General features: G+C 30.4%; 1 protein-coding gene across 5 annotated transcripts in view; it reads left to right on the forward strand.

Annotated features, from left to right (window-relative positions):
* The window catches only part of DAAM (disheveled-associated activator of morphogenesis-like protein), a 115,213-nt gene that overhangs the window by 44,041 nt on the left and 46,978 nt on the right, over positions 1-24,194 (forward strand). For 2 of the 5 annotated variants that reach the window (XM_088186903.1, XM_088186905.1), the window contains exon 2: positions 6,546-6,752. The exons of the other annotated variants lie outside the window; for them this stretch is intronic. In XM_088186903.1, the coding sequence (XP_088043029.1) occupies positions 6,693-6,752 (60 nt within the window). In that variant the 5' untranslated portion in view covers positions 6,546-6,692. The remainder of the gene's footprint in view (positions 1-6,545; positions 6,753-24,194) is intronic. 5 annotated transcript variants of the gene reach the window in all.

A 24,194-nucleotide genomic window follows, 5' to 3' on the forward strand; every position in this document is an offset into this window, starting at 1 on the left:
TTAATAATTTCAATATTGATTGATATGAGAGTACGTGTATTAAAATCGAATTTTAGTCAATAAAAGGGCGCAAAAACAATTATCACTTCTCAGAAGTCAAAAATTCACGTCAAAAGCAATAAAATCGTGGCGGCGCCGTCGCAGTGGGAACGCTCGGTAACGAGCGTTCCCACTGCGACGGCGACGGCACGATTTTATTGCTTTTGACGTGGATTTTTGACTTCTGAGAAGTGATAATTGTTTTTTTGCGCTCTCCTATTGGGCAAAATTCGGTTTAGATGTGCCTTATTCGATTCTCAAAATATTTTTTCAAGTCTAAATATTAAAATACTGTAAAAAATCCCTTAAGTTATTATATGTATTGCGATTCAAAAGCTTAGAAGAAGATCTGCCTTTTTCTATAATTTAAGTTTATTATTCATTCTATAAAATATAACAATATGTTCTTGTTAATATTGCTCTATTTTAATATGTAGAATTTTGCTTACACGGAAATGTTGTATTGTACATATGAACATATTATAATATATGTATCTACCTAGTATGTCTGATTATGCATTATAAAAAAATACTTGAATAGTATTACAATAAGGAATATAAAATTGTCTTATCATCATTGGCCAGTATCAATATGAGTTAATATCCTTGTTGAATTGTCAACCTTGATAATCGATTTCCTACTCTTTAATTTTACAATAAAATTCTTCAATATTATGACTTATGACTCGCGTCTTGGAATTTTTACGATCGACACTTTTATAGACACCAATTAGACAGTTCTAATTGGCTTTTAAATTACCTGTACATCGTTGATGTTTTTGAAAACATTTATCTATCTATTTACAATGCATAACTAGTCTTACCCAACGATAAACATTTCAGGGAAGCAATTGAAGAGCAATTCGCACGACGAGAGCAAAAACAAAGAAGTCGTGAAGTCGTTAGCCACACCATAGTTTTGGAACTCATTTTGAGCACTTTCACTGTCTTTTAATGTGTGTTATGCTATGTTATATTGTAGAATTGCAAAAGTGGCGTGCTCGTGATGGGATTTTTCCGCATTCGATCTAGATTCTTAATCGATCGGAATTTTTGTAGAAACTTTTTCAGCGCATTCTCTAAAATCGAACCATCGATGAAAGGAAAAAATGTATTAAATACATCGAAGACAATTTGGTGCGACGGTTCTCTCTCGTGTCAACATTCGTTGTGAATTTCTGTGTGTTGATTTTGCCAATAGTAAATGAGAAAACTTTCGAAAGGACAAATATTTTTTATAGTATAGTAACTGTTTGGACAAATTTGCTATGGCTTTTCGATTGCGTTCGTATCACTGGCATTCCATAGGTAATCCCTACATGGAACATTGTCCTACTTAGGCCTATTAAGTTTTATACTGTATGACTTTATTGGTTCGCTGTTGAACGTGATTTAACGTTCTATCTAAATTACAATGCCAAATTTTATAGTTAATGGTATAATAATACTTTTGATTGTGACAGAGATCGTGAAATATTTATTAGTTTACGATACTCTTTTAACTAGTATATGCTTTTATGGAATATTCATCGAGTACTTCCTTTTGCATTCACTAATTTATTTATTTATATTTAAATAAAGTATTATTAATCACCAGGAAGCTGGAAATTGATTTAATGAGTTTTATGTATATACATAAAAATCAATATTTTACATTATAAATTAATGTATTTAAAAAAAACTTAACTAAAATTTATTTTTTACCATAAAACTAAGTTGAATTTTGCAATAACATCCATAGTTTATAATTTAATCGTTTTTATAATTAAAAAAATATGTCACTATTGTATTATATATTGTGAAAGTATCAATGACAGTGACACGACGGTTTTTTATTAGATCATAAATAAAAACTTTTAAAACAAGATTGATTTTAATGGTATTAGACAGTTATTATTTTATATGAAATCATTTACAGTAATTCTAAAACATACAACTATATTTTTTTTTATTAAATTTAGCTTAAGCGAAATCGTTCTTTAATAATGTATTATGTAACAAAAAATCCGAATTTCAAAGAAAGAAAGGTAATGAGATACGTGAGGTTAAAATTAATTTATTCCATACTTGTGCTGTAAATAAATGTTTCATACTTTTTACCGTAGGTTTTCCTATCAAATGCCACTTATTAACGTTTCACTGAATTGACTGAATTTTCCTAAAATTTCCACACACCCTTTGAGCTTTCTCAAATTTTAAGGATTATAACGTCAGATGAAAAGCGATATTATCGAGAAGCTCTTCAAGTTCAAGAAGCCATATTTTACATACAAAAAATACTAAGCACATATCTTCACTCTGTTCTATTATGAAGGTTGTCAGTTGTATAAATTAATTAATGATGGGATTTAAACCCTCACGAACATATTCCAAAAGGAGGTTAGAGCCCAAGGTCGTCACTGTTAATTCCTACGTTGCATTTTAATTTTAAAAATATTTTCACGATGTACGTGTCCGGCACGTACGTGATCGATGGTGCAAAACGGTTTCATGCATCGCATCATTTTCACTTATAAAACCACTGTCGCTTTTGCATTGTCATATAGTATATATTGTATGCTTTTTTTGCAACACGTTTTACAAACTGTCACATGCCCAACGTTGTTTAAAACGAGTGTCGAGGAGAAATAATAAGAAAAACGAGTCGAATATTGAAAGTTTCGAGTTCGAATTCGGTCCTGAAAGCTTGGTTTTTTGCAAAATATTTTACGTTTTATACAATTAATTTATTTTTTATCTTAATTAAAATAAAATAATTTAATTCATTAGTTGATAATAAATTTATTAATTAATATGACAAACGTCAATAAATCGTATGTATCCTAAAATAAATGTCATTTATTTTAATATAACTTTTAACAGTCATTATTTTTAAACAAATTAAAAAAAAACAAGCAAATAGTTTCGGTATTCGAATATTTGCATTACCTATAATAATGAAAAATAATAACTGTAATAATGCTTACTTAATCACCTGCAAAATTATTTGAAATTGTTTTGCATAAATACATTTTTAATCATTGCAGGTGTATGCTTCTCGACCAACAACATGGTATCCGTAAATCTCGATCCACTGTCCCTAATCTAATGGTTTTGTCTAACTATGTTTCAAAATCATTGGACAGTGTACAAGTGGACGCCATATACACAGATTTTGAAAAAGCATTTGATAAAGTTAACCATGCTTTACTTGTAAAAAAGTTATCTAATTGCGGGTTTTCTGAAGATCTCATAAATCTATTCTCAAATTACTTGACCAATAGATATCAATTCGTCAAGTATAATAACTCTTTTTCAGAACGATATAAGACCCCTACTGGAGTACCTCAAGGATCCAATTTGGGTCCATTGTTGTTTTTATTGTTCATTAATGACATAAAAACAGCAATAGAGCATTCAGATTTTTTATTATATGCAGATGACTTGAAAATTTACAAGAAAATGCATTCGATTTCTGATTCCCTCGACCTACAGGAGGATCTCAACTCTATATGGAAATGGGCTTGCTATAACAAATTGCCTTTCAGTGTAAAGAAATGTCACACAATTTCATTTTCAAGGTCGCTAACGCCGGAAAAATATTCATACCATCTAGGCGGATATTTTCTGGAAAGGTTTTCTTCAACTAAAGATTTAGGAGTGACTTTCGAAGAACGTTGGAAATTTAGCCAGCACATTGCAGAGACTCATAGCAAATCCTTAAAAATGCTCGGTTTTATCTTGAGAAATGCGCGCTACTTCAGGAATACTTTAGTATTGCGCACTCTCTATGATACTCTAGTCCGCAGCATACTAGAAACTAGCTCCATCATTTGGATGCCAGGCGTAATGAATCAATGTAATGAATTGAAGCTGGAAAAAGTACAACGTAAATTTCTTCGATATTTATACTTGAAGGAATACGGGTATTATTCGTTCTTGTTTCCCAGTGCTTTTATTTTAGGAGCCCTGGGATACGTTTCTTTGTCGACTCGCAGAAGTGTTTATGTAATTAAACACTTCTGGAAATTGCTCAAGGGCATCGTAGACAATCCTTCAGTGCTCGAGCAGCTTCAAACGTGGGCTCCTGAAGGTGGTTATAGTTCTCGGTCGCGTCCACTATTCTTGCCTGTAAAGTCTAGAACTGGAACACTTGCCAACTCTTCTCTGGCTAAGGCTATTCATCTGCTCAATTCTGTCCATAGAAATATTGACATTTTCTCTTGCACATATGGAGTTTTGGTTCAGTTCGTATGGGACAATGCACACCTGTTGAGGTGATTTGTGTCTGTTATTTTATCTTGTTTTTTATGTTTTTACTTATATGCTTTGAGTGTGTGTGTAATTATACGTATATGAAATTGTATGTATGCATACTATATATTTATATATATTATGATATATTTATACTTTTGACTATCGTGACGCATTAGGTTTACCTGTCAGGTCACGATGGTTATAATTTTAATAAATAAATAAATAAAAATAAATAAATAAATAATAAAATAGATGTCACCAATTTACAGACTAATTTCAATCTGGTGTCTTACTACTAACATATAGGTCTTGATTGTGTTTAAGTCGCTGTAACACATTGGGCTAACGCCTGTCTATAAATAAATCATTGGAACTGCAATGCTAAAAGAGAACACTAATTTTAGTTACGATAAATATTATATTTATCTATATCAGTACACTTTATTAATTATGTTTGTAACAAGATAAAAATAAATATTTATTGAGTAGGCACTCCCATCTACCCCAGCAACTTTAAAATATTGCTTCTGAGATATATTTATGATCATTGCGAATGACCAGTATCACCGGTAATTAAAATATTTTAAAGTTAAAAGTCACGCTGATCGGTATTTACATGTTCAGCACAGAACAGTAAAACTTATTTTTGACACATAATACATAATCTAGAAGTAATATAATAAGCTCCAACTTAATATATTACTCAAATTATACTGCGGCATTTTAGGTGGTTTCAAAGAATTTAGAAACTCGATTGGGAATTAAACTGCTTATTCGCTATCGATCAATATGTCAAAAAGTTTATTTATACTATTAAACATTAATTGTATTATTTCGTTACCATAATATGAAGTAGTTTTTTGTATACTTATATGTACGAAAAAAAATGACTAAATAATAACTGTTTCCCCGTCCAAAAAATTAGGCATCCAAATGTATACATTTACTATGTAACTTTGATATACATAAAATATGAAATCCAAATACATATATAGTTAATCTTAATTTTATATTTACCGATTAATAGTTTAAAAATAAATTAAATATAATTATTAGTTGTACAATTGTAATCATCATATCTTTTATATATTATTATTTACATATGTAACTAGTAACTATATTAAATAATTTATAAAGTAGGACGATTTTAAAAAGTGTGCTTTAATCAATTGTGTCATTTACATTTCTTATTTAATTATCTAAATAATTTATTTCGTAATCAACATAACGCGTATTAATTATTCACGTTCGATCGCCAAATTTTAATATTCAGGTCGCGACAAAGTTAATAACAAACGTAATTATAATATAACAACAATTGACTTAATCAACTTTCTCGCTGATTACGTTTCGTTAAGTTGGCCATCCTGGCGAAATTTCTCCCTTGGAAAGCGCGTTTACTTAAGATGATTGATAATGCAGGCAATAAATCTAACGTTATATCTTTGTGTCTGAGCCATCTCTGTTTTGTGATCGGCTCTTGGCACACTTTTGTGTCATCCATCACAATCGGCCCTTTGATATTTCTCTTTCCGAGTGCTACTCTATCTCGTTTTACTACATAGATAACACATTGGCATTTGAGGAAAAGGTTTGGATCTGCATATAACGGCATCATGAGCTATTTGGATTAATTAGGCATGTAAGAATTCCGGATTATAAAGTACATTTCTGACGCCTAGAATCAATATCAGACATTTATATCATTATGGCTTCTTTAATAAATATGCAGAAATGTACAGTAAATGATTATCTATTTGACTTGTATTTTAAAATAATACATATTTTACATTTTATATGTGAAAAAAATATGTTACTTCAAATACAGACGTTTTCTAATATATATATATATATATATATATAATATATTCACATATTATATATTTAAATATTTTTCTTGATTATTATATATTTTGTTTTTATATAAATACTTCCAGTATAGTTAGATTAGGTGTCTGGAAAAGTATTATAGAATTCAACCTTGATCTTGTGCGACATTAACAATCAACCCGCCGTGAAATTCATCAACCATTGTCTTCGATTAGGAATCGCGCGCCATTTTCCGCGTCGCGTCGCGTCGTTCCGGTGTGGTCAATCGTGAAAAAACGCGAAATCGGGCATGACCGTAAAAACAATTGTTAAGGCCTCGGCGCTCATTTGCGGCCAACTTAACCGTAATGCGGTCATCGTCGATTTGGTTTTGTAATTGTTATCGAACTATCGTCGTAACGCGTTTTTTTTTTATTTCTGCCCATATATTTATCATCCAGAACAAAATGTGATTATAACTGTGCAACCGTCAAAAAAATATGTTTGACGAACAAAAAGTGTGAACGAACGACAATAACAGAGCGATTGCCGGCCATAAGCTGCGCGCAGGTGTTGCCGATTATTTCCTTTTTTTATTACAAAACGAAATGGCGGCCATGATATGCAGCAAGGAGCAGATCGCGAACCTGATGGATAAAATAAATGTGGTAAATATTATTATTTTATTAACTAATATTTGGAAAAACGGGAACTCTATTATGATTATTAATCCATGATTATATATTATTTTAGAAATTTATATATAATCGATTTATAATAGTTTATTACTACGTGCAAAATCTTCAGATTATTGCTCATAGAATATTATTATTATTTGTATAGATTAATTACATTAAACGTCGTTTAATAAATTATTAACAATACTAACAATAGGCAATAAATTATCAGTTAATTGTGGTAGTACAAATATATCATTGTAAACGCTTAAGTAATCATTATGGATATTATTAAGAGTAAGATGTTGTAAAGGTGAACATTTATTTAAATTACCGTTCGATTTTGGCTTTATTTGTATTATACCCTAAAAACTATTCATGTAAATATTTACTATAAAAGTTATAAATTAATAGTCACGAGACTATTTTTAATGAATTTATATCTTTTTAACACCGGGAAACACAAATATGCGTCATTAGTTATTCAAACTTTTACTGCTAAGAAAAATATGGCTAATAGTTTAGTTTTAACTATATAAAATAATATAAAATGAATATTTATTGCATTCATAATTTAATGTATTTAAATAAATTATTCTTCAATGCTTCTCAAACTACGATTAGCATATTTCTGTCATTTTTTAATTTTTGCGAACAAAATAGTATATTTTTAGAGATTTTTGAAAGAATAACATTGTAAAATACAAACAGCTAGTTACTGATTTTTATTTAAAAAAATGTTCTTAAATTTTCAAACCAAGATGATTTTTTTCACTAGAAATGATCGAAAAAATAATTTATATAAATAAAATGAATCTGTAAGATACACCTCAGCATTAAAAACCAGTTTTTGTATTACAAATAACAAAATTTCATGCAATAGCAGTTTTTACAACTATTTATACGAGTAGTTAGTGTATTTTTTTTATTGAATGGCTCAGTAATGCATTGATACATATTTTGTCACTAGTATGAATATCTAAATGCTTACTTATTGCATTTGAAATTATTTATTTAGTTTTTTAGTCGTGCGTGCCACACGAACAATAGCAGTGAAGTCAGCATGCGCACATTACTAGTGTGCTCTAAATAATTATAGTAATTCCCTACACCCTGCCCAGTATTTAAGATAGCATAACATTTAAGACCGTTTAATATTATCTCCTCAAGGAGAAATTAGCACGCGCCAATGCCGGAAAGTAAGTTTTAAAATAAAATATTTACGTGCGGCCTTGACTTTTGTGGGAAAACTGTCTTAATGGGCTTCGAAGGACCAGCGACTCACTTAGGCGACCATTTAAATTCTGTATTTATTATTTTATATATATTTTACAATAAATATACTTGTGCCCGTACCCAATCTGCACTAGAGCCAAACGCGCTTTGTTTGGTCCAAGCTTCTTAGAAATTTAAACAGTTTAAAAATGATACATTTTACCACTATTTCTTTGTTTTTCCAATACTTAAAGCATATATGACTTTCTAAAAATGTACATTCATAAGAATCTCAATGTTATTACCAATTAATGAACTCTTTTAAGTTTATTTTTATTGATTTGTGCTGTTTTCAAAATAAAATTGAAATGCGATAAACGTAATTTATCAAACTTATATTATAGTGTGTATTATTTAATGATTTATTAACTATTAAAATTTATAAATATTTAAGAATTGTATATTCAGTAATTATACTTCAGATAATTGTTTTTAACATATAAAGTAGTTTTGCTTTTATAATATGGTTTATATTTCATGTATAGCTTTGATAATACCTAATATATTTTATTTATCTCTACATTTTCATAATGATAAGGATAAGCGTTTTTTATTATACGCATACTTAACAGTTATGTTTCAGTCGTGTTCGTTCAGTCTCCACAATTTATAGTGTAATTTGTGATCAATAATGTGTCACGTATTATTTAAAAAAATATATTATTTTACACGAATGAACTGTATTCTACTAAATACTAATCATTTCGTATTTTACTCCAACTGTTGCCAAAAATTCGAATAAAATAGATTTATTACGTTGTGATGTATTTATCAATTAACTCACTGTCTTCTTCTACGAACAGCGTTTGCAAATTTGTAAGCTCTCTTCAGACATTCTCGGGTACTAATTCGCCTCACACCAGGATTATCGGTTTGCATACCACCGCCAAAGTGCACGAAGGACTTTTTTCGACATTTTGTTTGACATTTGGCAGTCACGAGTCGTCTGCAACAAAGCACAATTTTCCTATGGCGGACATGATCGGCCGCAAATTGAAAATGGCGAACACGGCCGTGTATTGTATACGAACAGTAACGCCTCCGGCTGTTTGTTATAAACTTAATGTTCTAATTGTCTAGATAATGGCTATGCATCGTAGTTTTGGAGAGCATTGAATAAAATAAATAAAAATAACGACAACGAAAGGGATATATCTATTTATACGAAGCGCTTCTTAATGGACGTGAAAGTCGCTAATGGGTTAGATGCCTCGGTATACGACGTGTATTAAAAAATGAATTAGAAACAGTTAAAAAAGGAGAAATTTCATATTTGAGATTAAAGAAAGGGCGTGAAAATCCCATTTCAATTACTATTACTACCAATGTAATGGAACTGTACGCTTTAGGAATGTAATAAATTTTGTTAGAAGAGACACAAAGAGCGTGTGCAATAGTCGTTTGTCGTTTTTACTGTTTCCAGCCATTATACCTTTTAGAAGTTAAGTGTATTGAAAAATGTCAAAGCTAATTTATGTTTTGCTTAGGCTATTAATTTTACATTGTACATAACAATAAAATTAACATATGTTCTCATGTACGAAGCTAATAATTAGCTTTTAAAAGCAACATACAGTTTTCCATGCCAATCAAAATCATAAGAGTAGCTTAAATTAACTGAAAGTTTTCTATAATTTAAAACTTATTTATTATTATTATATAATTTAATTTAAAAATACTGCTAAAATATTGTTACATTTTATAAAATCGATTATGATAATAATGTTGTATTTTATAAAATGAAAAACATCTACTACTAAAATACAACATATTATATTTTTTAAATAATTAAATAACTGTTTTATAAATGTATCTAAGATTTCAAAAAAATATGTTCATTCTATTAATAAAATATTTATCATGCATAAAAACGTATTTTTTGGCCATAACCAAATTTTTACGTAACATGTATAATACTTTTTTATTGTAATATTCTAAATACATGATTGACTTAAATATTGGCCATAAGCTATCTTTTAGGAACTAAAAAAATTGTATTTTTTTATTATTGCCATAAATATTTTATCAGAAATATATTGTCGTTTATCATTTTATAGTATATTGCATTTTTAATATTCCTCTTTTAATTCATTTTCTTCTGTGAAATTGATTATTGCGTGAAATGGGTAAAAAATTGTATAATTCATAATGTAAGCCCGTTGCATTATTCGTGAATAAGGCAAATTATCTGCATTAAGCCAATAAGATAATAGTGCTCCTATAGCATTAATAAAATTTGTACATCGTCATATTTATAGTTCTAAACTTTGATGGCATTCATTTTTATATAATCAAATGACATTTGGTCTAATTACGAAAAACACCACCGGAGCGCTATTATCGCACCAAATCTGTCACACCATAAGAGCTTAAAGATCGACCATACACCCACTATATAAATCATGATAATACTTGTTTATAAAATTTGTACGTCGTCATATATATAAATCTAAACTTTTATTGCATTCTATATGAAAATGAACATCACTGTAGTCTATAATGTATTTATTTCTAAATACTCATATGACATTGTGTTCAGTTAGGAAGAACACCACCGTAGCGCAACTATATACTTTGTTCAATGCACGAAATAAGCAAAACAATTCCTGCCCAATTCACGCATTCGGCAGATAATTTTGCCTAATTCATGAATGAAGCATATTTTTTACCATTTCACGCAATAAGCTATTTAATCTATTCGGTGTAACATAAATTTATGTTATCTGGATTTAATTTTAATCTTATTTTATCAATAATGAACGTATTATATAGATTTATTGATACAGCGAACATATTTTTCGCATTATCGTATCAATATAAATTTACTTCAAAATTGATTATTTCCAACGCAAAGTATGCATTATCATATTGCTTTGTCGTTGTACAACACAATCGTATTTATAAAATCAGGAAAAGCTTTTTGCCTAATGGAATTCCATCGACTTTCGCAATGGCGAATCGCAAACAAACAGCGCCATTGACTTTGACGTTTGAATTACCTAGTGATGTGCTTGAAACGAAAATAGTAATTACATTATCTAACGTTACAAAATATGCAGTATTCCATTTAAAAATAATAATAAAATTATAAATATATTAGTCGAATATTGGATAAAAAAAAGTTTTTAAAATAGGTAATTTTAAATTTTTCCGCCAAATATGGATGGCTTGTTTAATTTGGCCATCGGGCCGCATTCCTAGCCTCAGCGTCTTCCTAGCGGCCGCCGGCCACAATAGAGACCTGTTTCGACGCATTTCCGCGACAAACTTGAATTCCAACGCGTCGTTTGTATTATAATGTCGAGATGAAAACGAAAACTCTCTTTTTCGCCAGGTCAATATTTGGACGATTGCTATTCCAGGCCGTGACATCGATTACTATCATATTTACATACATTAGCGATATTTTTTCACCATTAGTTTCCCCCTAATCTAATATTATGTGAGTCACGCCAAAAACATAATATTAAATCAGGGTCAAGTATACAAATTTTACATATATGTTATATTCATAGTGGTAATATATTAAAATGACAACTACAATAATAAACTAACCTAAAAAATATTCAGTATCGGTAAAGATAAACAAAATAAAGAATACAGAATTCCTCTGCCCCCAAAAAAAGTATGCTGACTTAGTGTTTACACTTTTTTTTTGTTATTACAAATTAAATTTTTGAATCAGACACAATTTGTGTAATTGTATTAAATAAATTTGACGAGGAAAGCGGCTGTTTCCTTGGTCTCCTTACAGTCTCGGTGGACACTTACACGTAACCCCGCTTGGTGCGAGTTTGGATGTGTTCCAAGTCGATAGTATATGCTGGAAGTTTCTGAAGGAAGTGTAAATAGAAGGGATAAATTCTAATGCTAAACTTTGGTTATATTATATATGCATTTGAGGATAATTAAATATGAGATACGTAAAATTTATTTAAAAATAAGTAATAATATTATATATGTCTAGATATTATTCATAGTTACCGATGGGCGTATATAAAAAGTTTAGGAAAAATATCATACTTAATAGTGGAAAATATGAACAAATAGATTCATCCAAGAGTTGCGTAATCAAAGTCGCTCATCTCAAACACGCTATTTCGAAATCCGTCAGTCATTCTATTGTCAAAAGCAATGTTTTTGGCTCCTGGCTATAATAACGAAACCCATACGTCGGATTTGACCCTAAGGTCTTCTTTTTGTGCCGCCTTGACAGCGTTTTTAATTAATAATTATACATCCCGTGTTTCGTCCTTCGGCTGTCACGAACGACACGATTTACACCGTGAAAAAAGAATGTAGTACGTACACGTAGAACGGAACGATGATGAACGTTTCTCAAAAAGCATCCGAATAATGTCACCGTGACTGCTTCGCTGCGCGCAAACAAATCTTTCTAGGAATGCGTTTTTTAGTTTTGGTTATTTTTTATGCGTCTAGCACGTGACTCTTTCTAATTTTGTTATTACGTTACGAAGAAGACCTTTGAAGTAGCGCCAATGTGGCTGACTTTGCGGTCGGATCGTGTGAACGTGACGTCACGCATTCCTTTACAGAGCTCAATATGTAATATCGGTTGTTTAATAGTTTCATATATCAACAATCAAAGCAGCGGTTAAAATACAAGGTTGTATTGACGGAAGTTGATTTACAATAACGGAAGCCTACTGGTTGTTGTATCTTTGCTGTCATTTTACTTGTCGTTTCAATCACATATATCATCACCATTATCACCGGATTTTAATTCTTATCAGCTTAGTTGATCTACAAAAGAAATATCCTTTTCTACGTGAGATGCAATTTGTTCTATTGCATCCTCGAGAGAATCAGAAACGTTTTAGTTTGATCCAAAATTTATTTTTAACATTTGTTTGGTTTTTGTAAAAGTTATGTGTGAGTTTTCTTTTTCAAGTATCTCTAAATAAATATAAATTTATTAGTAGAATATTTAAAATCTCAGCAAACAAATAATAACTTTGTCATTTAAAGAAAACACAGTGGCATTTTCTTTCAAGGAAACAATTTATAAATAAAATATATCATATTTTCAAGCTGTATGAGTAGTACATCGATATTTTCTTTACGGAAAATGGCAATTTAAAGTAAAAAATACACAAAACGGTCAGAATAAATATGAATTTTATTAACCGCCTCGTTATAATTATATTATTCAGGGGCAAAATAAATATCAAATCATTTGAATAAAAAAAGCATACAGTCAGAATAAAAATATGGGACGATCAGAATTACAATAATGAATGGTCATAATTATATTTTTCTGGGTCAAAATAAATATTAAATGGTTAGAATAAAAATAAAGGACGATTATGTGAATTTAAAAAATATTATAATATCATTATATGGGCAATAAATTATTTATTTTAAAAATATCTCGCTCGCATCTAAATTGTTGGACGGGTAAGGTGCGAGCGAGCGGGTAGTGAGCGAGCGTTGATCAGAATATTGAGCACCCCATGAATAACTCTCAACGAATCTATTTAATTGTATGTATTTAATTGTATATATGACGCGAAAGTATTAGAGAGACGAACGAAGTGGGAATAACGACAGAGCGGCGACGAAAATCACGCTTGGATTGTTGTGTTGCTAACTGACAATGTTGTGAACAAGTTTGCCTAAAACACCTAGATAATGATCATGTATTATTATTTTGACCGTCTGTCAACATAAAACTGACCTTAAGGTTAAAATATAGAGCATACACTATGAATACTGGCTATTCTATATAAATTCTTACTAATGAACTGTAATAAATACTGACTGAAAAATGATTCTGAACATCTGTCAAAATAATTCTTACCATATAATATAAATTCTGGCCAGTCCAGTTTAAATTCTAGCCATTTAATATAAATTTAGAGCAATAAATATAAATTATGACCATTTAATATTTATTCTGGCCGCTTATTTTCTAATCAATGTATTCTGACCTTTCAATATAAATTCTGACCTATGTAATGTAAATTCTGACCACAGCCGTATTCAAAGTCTGACCCGAAAAATGCGAGTCTAAGAAAAACACAAAGTTAACACATTATTTTATATTTGTGTTTTTCTACAATTTTTAACAAGAAAATTAAGTAATTGTTAATTAGTACGGCGCAACGCTCAAAACCCTCCTGTTGTTTATAGTTATTTAATTTGACAGTTGCGAAACGTTCATTTACTTTTCAAACCCAAACCTAACTTAATCGAATATAATGGTCCATTTGTTTAGGGAATATAATGGTTTAATGGTTAATTTGCTTAGGTTTAAACAGCTCGAAAAACGCAGTAGGTGCGCATGCGCACAATTTCGTTGCGCCGTAATATTTAACAAATACATAGTTTTCTTATCAAAAATTGAATAAAATACAAATATAAAATAATGTTTTACCTTTGTATTTTTTTTTATGCTCGTATTTTATGTATATAAAATACAAATATTTTGGAATAGTTTATATCCGCTGCCGTTTTTAATGGTTTAAGTATGCTAAGTTCACAGTTTCAGTCAGAGCAGGTAGTGAGAAAAGGGAGTGAAAATTTTCAGCAACATTATTTGTTAATTAACATAGTGTTCTGATTTCTTTGATCATTTGACGGTCAACACATATTAAGAATATAAGGATCAATGACTTAAAAACGATTATATTTGTCTTTGACAAGAATTCGTTAGCCAGTAATGTTTTTATATAAATGCTATATAAATGATACGATAAGATGTGTATCATATGTTTTGGTAAATGTCATATGATGAAAAGTGCCCATTAATTAAGCTTTTACCACGCGTTCTTTTAGTTTCAAAAATACTATTTTATAACTTTTTCTACTTATGTCTAGTTTTTAAAGTAATCGTCTATTGATTAGTATCTTATGGAATAACTTTTTCTTGCCATTGAAGTCCTACTTTCCCACGACTCTTACGCACTATACTAACATTTCCTATGCTTTCAAATATACATAACACTAAAAGACCGGAACCAATGGTATCCTTTCACACACACAAACCAATGACCCAAACAAGCCCACTTAACGCACCCACTTAAACGAATGCACTTTGTTCTAAACAAATCGATTCACAATAAAAACCACTCACTTTTTACGCAAAATTAAACACCTACACAACGTTGGCCTCAATCTTTAAGTAACAATAGGCACACACAGGACCGCTTTTGGATCATTGAGCCTCCGTTTGTGCCCTTATTACGTGATGTTTTTTTATGTATTGTGAAAGCGTCTAATAGTAATTAAATTTTATAGTTTATTATAATGTTCATTATCTATTTAAGTTGAATACAAATTGAATGATTACTAATTGAGGTTGATGATGTATAATTTTTAAGATTAGTGTCTTCCTGCAGTTCTAGTTAGTTTGATAGATCGGTTTACTATGATCTTTATTTAGCCTTAAATATTCATAGTGATTAACATATCGCTCGTTTACGTTTATGTGATATTTATAAACATTTCCACTCGAGCGGATACCATTGCGTGCTTTCATCTGTCATCCTAACCGGTTGGTTGATTTTGAACTTTTGCTCACAAGACACCACCGAGACGTTGTTATTTCTGCGTCAACGGCAGACTCTTGACACACTGACACTTTTTTGTCAGCTAGGTTATAGAGGAAAAAAACTGCAAAAAATTGCAAAAAAAAGGTGCATCTTAATATGTTTAAAAAATACATAGTTTGCCTTGTATTCGTTTTGAAATTCTATCCATTTACGGTCATCGTTCGCATTCGATACTTTTAAGCCAATGGTCAAGGTCCGTGATCGTTCACCCTTCTGGCATCAACAGTTATTTCGCAACGCGGAGAAAGTCGACAGGACCTTGACGTTCGTATCCAACGTCCAAAAGGGTCAATTTGTACGGTTATTCGCATCAGGAAATGGCGTTAAATAATTACGATATCGTCTACCGTGACTTATTGGATAATCGTTCGGTAAATACTAATAATAATTACATATGATAATCGCTACGTCTTAATTTATGTATTTTATTTTATTTTTTTAAAAGAAGAGAATTTTTTTTTAAAATATGGCTGAAAAAACGTTGTTATGTTGTGATTATATCGATGACTGTCACCCGCCGCGCCATTTTGAATTAAATGACGTTTCTCATGCGCCGATCTTTATCTTGCGCGTAACGATGATGACGATATTTCTGGATGTTTTTGAGATCTTATCCGCTTAACTTGACCTTTAAAAGGCCCTTTGCATTAATAGGCCTATTTTAAGAATAAAAAAAACACACGCCCATGTCGAATCGTATAAAATGGAGGTGCGGTCGAATTATTAGCGTTGTAGAGAAAGAAAACATAAAGAATGCGTACATAATTTAGTATAGTTTACTGTTTTGAATATTAAGAAGGAACATAAAAAAAGAAAATATTAACCTGTCATATTTTTTACATTGAAAAATAAAAATAATAAATTTATAGGTATCATATTTTTGGACATCGTTTAACAGCCGTAAAAACGTCATAAATCATAATTAAAACATCAAAACTTTTGATATTTCCATTTATCTCGTAAGACGGAGGCGATTTCGATTTACGACTCGATGATGTTATTTATTTAATTTTTATTTCGGAGTAGGTATGGTCGCACGGAATTTGCATAATGGCCAAGCGATTCGCTTCTTAATTGACTTTCCAGCCAACTCAAACACTGCTGGGTAATACCGAACGTTTATTTAACCCAAAAAATCATTATGATTTAACAATAAACAAGAAAAAACATTATTAATTAATTCACTATCGACGTTTTTAGCTCGCATTAATTTATAACTGTTGCACGTTTGAATGTTGATTCAAAACTGGTTATAATAAATGACACGTAATTTGATGATACAATATAAGAACGCGTACAAATATTTATATCACAGTATTAAAAATCTTACATAAATAAACTTCTCCCCCTTGCTTGATTCTATTAAACGAGACCATTAAAATAAATTACTGCATTAAAGTTAAGTCACTGCTAGTTGTATCACCATATCAATTTGCTCTACACACGATTTAACATTTAACAACCGAGTTCCTAGCGTTGGATGTCAAAGCAGGATGTGACCCAATGACATGCACTTGATTTCCATTAGACATTCGTATGCAACGCTCGAATCAAACATTAGCAATTCTATTATTTTAACCCAAAATATTGAGTTACTTTTTAAGACCATTAGTATAATTTTTATTCTTATTTTACATAGCCATGTGCCACTTAATCGACTGAATTTACCATAAACTGATTATAATATTCGGATATTATGTGCGTGTGTAATAAAAGTGGGATGTTATAACACTTCCTTGCGATTTCACTGCTATTCCGCAATTCGAGGTGATACAATAGTGCTAAAAAGGGTCAGATGAAGCATTATAATATTCGCTCTGATGAGTCTTTTAATTATCGAGTTGCACCTTGCAAATACATTAGTAAGTAGATCAGATAGTCATAAAACGAGGCTGAGTAGACATTTCGTGGGTCATTGTCTAGGAAGTGATCTTTTAACACATTAAGAGCTTCCGGCTATTGTTTTATTATAGTTAATTGATTGCGCTCTAGAATACAGTTGCTTCTATTGACCTATATGTTGTTTTTTGTTATATTTTATTATATTGTTTTATTGATAATAATATGATTATGCAATATGTAATAGATACATATATCATTGGTAAAATCATAAATCATATTAAAGCATCGTTAATGTTGCTTTGGTTTTGTGAGGTATGTCGTTGCATGCTTTGTATGTAGATATATTACATATCTTACATGCTAAACCAAATTCCAAAGCCGCTCCATAATATATCGTGCATTTATTTATGGATTTAAATTATAACACATTATATTTCTAATATTGCTACATGTGATAAGCAAAATATATTTTTATCGTTGCATTTGTAAAACAAGATATGAACATGGTACTTTTTATACTAAAAAAATTGTATAATGTCACTCAATTAAAATAATTTAAAGCAACATATTGGTAACAAAGTACACTAAAAATATTTTGAACAGCTTATTATAAGTTTTAAATATATTTGTAAATAAAATATAAGTGAAAGTTACTTTTTCGTTAATGTTCTTTGTCGGTTAGGTTAGCTTGTTATTGACTTTTTTAACGGTTATTATGCTAGTGTCACACGTTGACTAAAACGGAAGTCGTCAATGATTATAGACACACACACACGTATCGTAAATTAAGGTATTATGTTAAAAGTTTTGAACAATATTTTTACTTGTTACATATGTATCTAATTTAAGTATTGCAATCTGACGTAAATGTTATACAAATTCTATTTATTTATTTATTTTAAGTCTTCCTTTGTAACATGACAGATGTTTCAATTAGGGATTGCAATATAAATATGTTAATACCGTTATTTGACCAAAAATTGCCCTTCAATACTACCGGTATTACAAAATAAAATACCAGTAGTACCAAAAATATTTTTTATTTTTTTAAATCGATATTTTAGATCGACGTACATATGTACATACATATATACGTATTTACTACCGTGATCTTCTGTTACGTAGTCTCTCAGTCGTCTCCAAAGATCGGATTGAACTCTTGAATTCAGGACTGCTCTTAGCTGGCCCTGATTGGTCTGATGTGAAGTAGAAAACGGATATTTTCTCAGTGGTCGTCTTGTTGCGTATTCAGTTAAATTATTGTTTGTTCCAAGTCGAAAACAAAGCGATTGGAAAAAAATAGCTTTTCTTACTCTTAAACGCCTAGCTAATGCGATGATTCGGAGCGGGAACAAACTATTTATTATTGTCAATCTTTTGGTCTTTATTATGAATCAGGCCGGGCTTATTATATATTTGTGACTTTTTCGTAACCAGTTGGATTTCGCCATGTTGAGAGGTTATCCCCACGATGGGGATCCTCCTCCTTTATCTGGGCATGGGACCGGCAAGATTGCAGACCATATCCACACTTCAGACTAAGTTATTGATTTAAATTATATCGATATAATAAATAGTTAGTATTTATTAATATTTTAGTACATACAAGTATTCTGAGAATGATATATTTTTTTTAGATTTCGAGTATTGTAAGAAAAGTTTATATCCACTTTTAAAGGCAACTTCCGAATGCAGCTCTGTTCGAGGCGTGGCCGAATGTGGATGAAGCAATAACAACTGTGGTGGAAAAAGTTGGAAAACGAGCGTACGAAAGTTGACAAATGCGCGAAAGTGCTTCGTTATTGTGGTATTGTCCATAGCCCTTTTCCTTTGATGAATTTGATTGAAAGTGGCGCCCGCAGCGGCGCCCAACCGTTTTCGCTGTTCGCGTCCCTCTCTCGTCGACAGAGCCAGAGCGTGACAGCCTTCGAGGCAGCGCCACAAAAAGGCTCCAATGAAAGTTGTCTGAGGAATGTCGCCGCGATTTATTAACTCGCTCCTCGTGCGGACACGTGATCGTGCCAAGATCGCCGTTCATATTTCGTCGATCGTTCTCGCCTATGCACGATTTGAGGCAAAAGTCTGGAAAGAGAGCAAATGGGGCACGTCCATCAAATGCTTTCTTATTCCACTCCTGGTTTCCAGTTATATATTATCCATCAACACTTTACCATAGGCGATTGTTTTTTTTAATAAGTCAATTACTGTCACGTTGAGCAATTATTTTTGTGACTTATAAATTATCATGGTAAAGGCAAGGTGAATTTAATGCACAGTTTTCATTAGACTTAATTCTTCAGCAACATATAGATTATAGAGTTAGCAACCTTAAACTTAATTTGTGTTGTGTTAATGCACATAAATTTAGAGAATTAATGTGCATTAACTCATCTAGATAATTTACATCTTTATCTACGTCCGTTGTTATGTCAATTGAGTAAAATGAACGTGCTGCAACCATGGCCGCCGCGCCGGGAGTAAACCCGGGCCCTTGGAAAACAATGATTCCTGGCCTCATGACAAAAATGGCATTTTATATATTTTTTAACATCGTAATTTAATTTGATAAATAAATAATAATAGGTACAAGTTAACTCTTTCTATGCTACAAATAAATATAAAAATTATCCACAGTTCCCACTAAAAATTTGAGTGCAAAATATTTTTTTCATATTATTATATCTTAAGCTAAAAATTAAATAACGATAATAAAACGCAGGCGGATTGTTAGGGGGTTGTCGCAAAAATCGATCAAAGTCAGTAACCTTATTGAACAAATTAAGATTATTTTGAGTACAAAAATATCACTCATGAATTGCCGATTTAATACTATTTTCTTAAGAGTGTAAACATGAATTTGTTTCTACAGCACGAAATTTTATGTATTTGTGCTGAAAAGCAGCTATTTTAATTAAACAACATGTTAAGAAACATTCCACTGCATTTTAAACAAACCATTTCATAGATCAAAGTTTGGTAATAAGCTGCGACCGCCGTCGTTGCAAATCCATTCGAACTATAACAGTATGTTTTCTATTTCCAAGAAATGAAAAATTAGTTGTTAAAACATATGCAATATAAGGTATATATTTTTGAATATTTAAAATATTTTTACTAATTTTAACAAATATAATATAATGTGTCAGATTTGTATTTTTTACCCAATAGTTAATAATTAGTCATTGATTACTTCATTCCTAATATTTTGCTGACTAGCAAATATTCGAAAAATTCGGAACGAAATGTTTGATTATCGTAATTCATATAGTCGATCATAAAACGTATATTAGAAAATAATGTTTACTGAGTGTTAATCAGAACTCCATGTCTCTATTCTCACTACCTGCTTTGAATGCAGCTGTGAATTTTGCAGGTTTTAACTTAACCAACGATTAAAAACCATTTAAAAATATTCGCTTTAGCTTAATTGTTAGCAAAAAACATTTTATAAAAATTTAAAATTCATAATTTATTTCGAAAAATTATTGAAAAAAATAGTCATTTCATTGTTGTTTTAGTCACAAAGGCAAATTAAAAAGTCAAAAATGTAATAATAATACGTATTAAATAAGAACAAATATAAAATAATGTGTCAGATTTGTACTTTTTATCATAATAATTATTTATCTTTGCATTCTTAATGTTTTGATGACTTTGAGGAAATCAGAACGAAATGTTTACCTATACTCGGTCATAAAACTTATATTAGCAAATAACGTTTCTTGAGTGTTAATCAGAACTTAATAAATGCAGCTGTGAATTTAGCAGGTTTTTAACCACAACTTTCATTCAAAATTTCTGCGATTATAAGCCATTTAAAAATATTCGTATAAATTTAATTTTTAATATAAAACATTTTATGAAAAATTAAAAATCAGATTTTTTTTTAAATTCTCGAGAAATAATACAAATTGCATTATTGTTTCAGCTACAAAATTTCAGAACATATCAGTCAAATATGTATTTTTTCACTTAATTATTATTATTATAATATGATTTCATAATTGAATCATTCTTAAAGCATATTCATGCTTAACTTTTTTAGTGCCAAGCAAAATTAGGAGGTGTAAACTAAAAATGCCAAGCATTTTTTTGGGATATATTAATGTTTTTATAAATATATTTAAAAAATATATTTCTGATTTTTTTTTGTGAAATTCTATTTAATATAGGTACAAAATAAAATCTAGCTTATGAAAGTACCCAAAAAGTAGCAAGAAAAATATTTCATAATTTTACAAAAAAAAGTACAAAACTAGGAATAGACACCCGTGCCTTAGCGGCACTCATGTCGTTGCTCGTAAGTGGACACCGGCGTCTTTACGGCATTCAAACGGTTAAGGAAGTCAGAACGAAATTTTTACTTAATTCCTATAATCAATAATAAACAATGTTTTCGGAGTGTTAATCGGTAATCCCTATCCTTTTTATTACTACCTGCTCTGAACACAGATGGAAAATTAGCGAATTAAAACTATTACTTGTTTTTGTTTTTTAAACTGCAGCGGTTTAAAAACAACCATTTAAAAACATTATCAATCAAGTTTAATGTAAATAATTTCATTGACTACTTGGACGCATTGCGTTTGATTTTTTCAATAGTATTTTGTAATTCTAAATCATCAATAACTGAGGTCATTTATTTTAGTGTACCTTAGTTGAGTTCTACGTATATCGTACAACTTGCTTCTGCAGCCTTTGATTTGAGTCTAAACTTAAACATATTAAACTCGATTTAATCGAAATTTGGAGAAACTTATATATGGTACATGATATATATAAACTTCGAACAATAGTATATTATATTATTTTATACAATTTTATATCTTAAAATTATAAATAAAAGTAACATATAACTATTTTCTTCCTTGGATATACAACGAATGTTTATCTATATTGTGTAAGAATCATAAAATAATATTCTGGATTTATCTAAGTTTAATATTACATGTCCAAATATTAAGGACAATGAGCACGTCCATATTCGATTATATCATTTGAAGTGCTTGGAATATATTTCTTCTCTCTTTGGTCACGATCGAATTTCGTCCCAATCAACGTCTGGGTCACTGTTACACGCTTTTTAAATTGGTTCCTTGTCACTCAGTGGGCCTCTTATCCCATGTCATTGTCATGTTCACCGTCGAGACGGATTACAATGTAATTAGCTCGCGTCGCACTCTATCGATGCGCCCGCAGGTGTGTAAACATCATAAACCGCTATCTCCGCGTCACGACACAGCTTTTAACCCTTGGATGCTTTTACGGCGAAATGCGCAGGTGCTCCTTATTCGACGAGCTGATTCATAATTAAACGTCTCACACGCTGAATTTTATTTATAATAAATAATAAATACGCACACTGAATTTTAAACTTCAAATGCCAGTTCAATAGTTTCATTCAAGCGATAACATCTATGAATATTTTTTTTCGTCATTTACACACGTTCAGCCAATATTTCCCATCACGTACGCCGTGCACTAAAAAGGTTAAGAGCACATATTTAATCGTGATTCGTAGCCGTATTAATATTTGCAATAGAACGATCGAATCTTGTATGTTTGATAAATAATGAGTATTTATATGCCGTAAAAAGACATGAATTTTTTGCATCATACTTATAGAAAGGTGCGTTTTATACTTGCAGATTTTGCTCTTGTTGCATTTAATGACATACTAAATCCAGTGTAATGGATGTGTTGGCGTTTTGCCATTTTCTTGTAGGCATTTGCGTTTGATGTATTTTTTCTGTGATTAATTGCTATTGTGTGACATTGTGATATGTCACTACTAGACTGACAGTAAATAATTTATCTTTATACTTAAGTCATAAATTAGCATTAAGTATATGTATATAATTTTATGTTTTTATTATAAATATGATATTAAAATGAAATGTGTTTAATGTTTTCCTTATTTTTATTTACAGGTGAGTGGATTTTACGTAATCAAAGAGTACCTTCATAAGCGCAGAATTACGGTTTGATTTTACATTTTACATGATAGTGAATTTGAGTAAATTAATAAACTCTATATTGAATCATTGTTATATTCATCCTAGAGTTTTCTAATTTTAACCTAAATATGTTTGACAACATTCCATTAAATTTATATTTAATGAATATCGTGATTAAATATTTAATATACTTTTTCAACACTTTTTTATAATAGTCAATATAGCATAATATGTTACGATTTGCAATTATTTTCTTTTACATATATACATATATTAACTCAAATTATAATAACATAATTATATGTTATTCTAATTTTTTTTAAATACTCATATTTTTGCATAATTTATAAATATAATATCGGTATATTATATAATATATAATTGTATCTATATACATATATAACTACAAGTCGAAAGTCTATATTTAAAACTCCATTAATCACTAACTACTTTTAAATGCGTCTTTTGTAAACTGAATTCCTCTGCCTTCATATTTTTGTATGAATTTTAAATTTGAAGGTCATCACTTACATTGATTTATCGAAGTTTTCACCAACATTCTCGCGCTGACTACCTTCACAATTTCCCGAGAAGCCCGTACCGGAAAAGGCGTGGCAATAAGCTTCCGCGTGCCTCGCCATTGTTCAGTAGATTTGACTTCTAAATTCCTTCGTAGTGTCAAAAACGGAGGTCATTTTATATTCTCGCAATTCAGAGGTCAACTTCTTTTGTGGTTCACCCTTTGTCCGACAGAAGCAGTTAAGTTCAATGCTAACCGCTAGTGA

Source organism: Plectrocnemia conspersa, unplaced genomic scaffold (assembly GCF_051122295.1).
Source record: "Plectrocnemia conspersa isolate PC_06_02 unplaced genomic scaffold, ASM5112229v1 ptg000005l, whole genome shotgun sequence".
Classification (NCBI taxonomy): Eukaryota; Metazoa; Arthropoda; class Insecta; order Trichoptera; family Polycentropodidae; genus Plectrocnemia; species Plectrocnemia conspersa.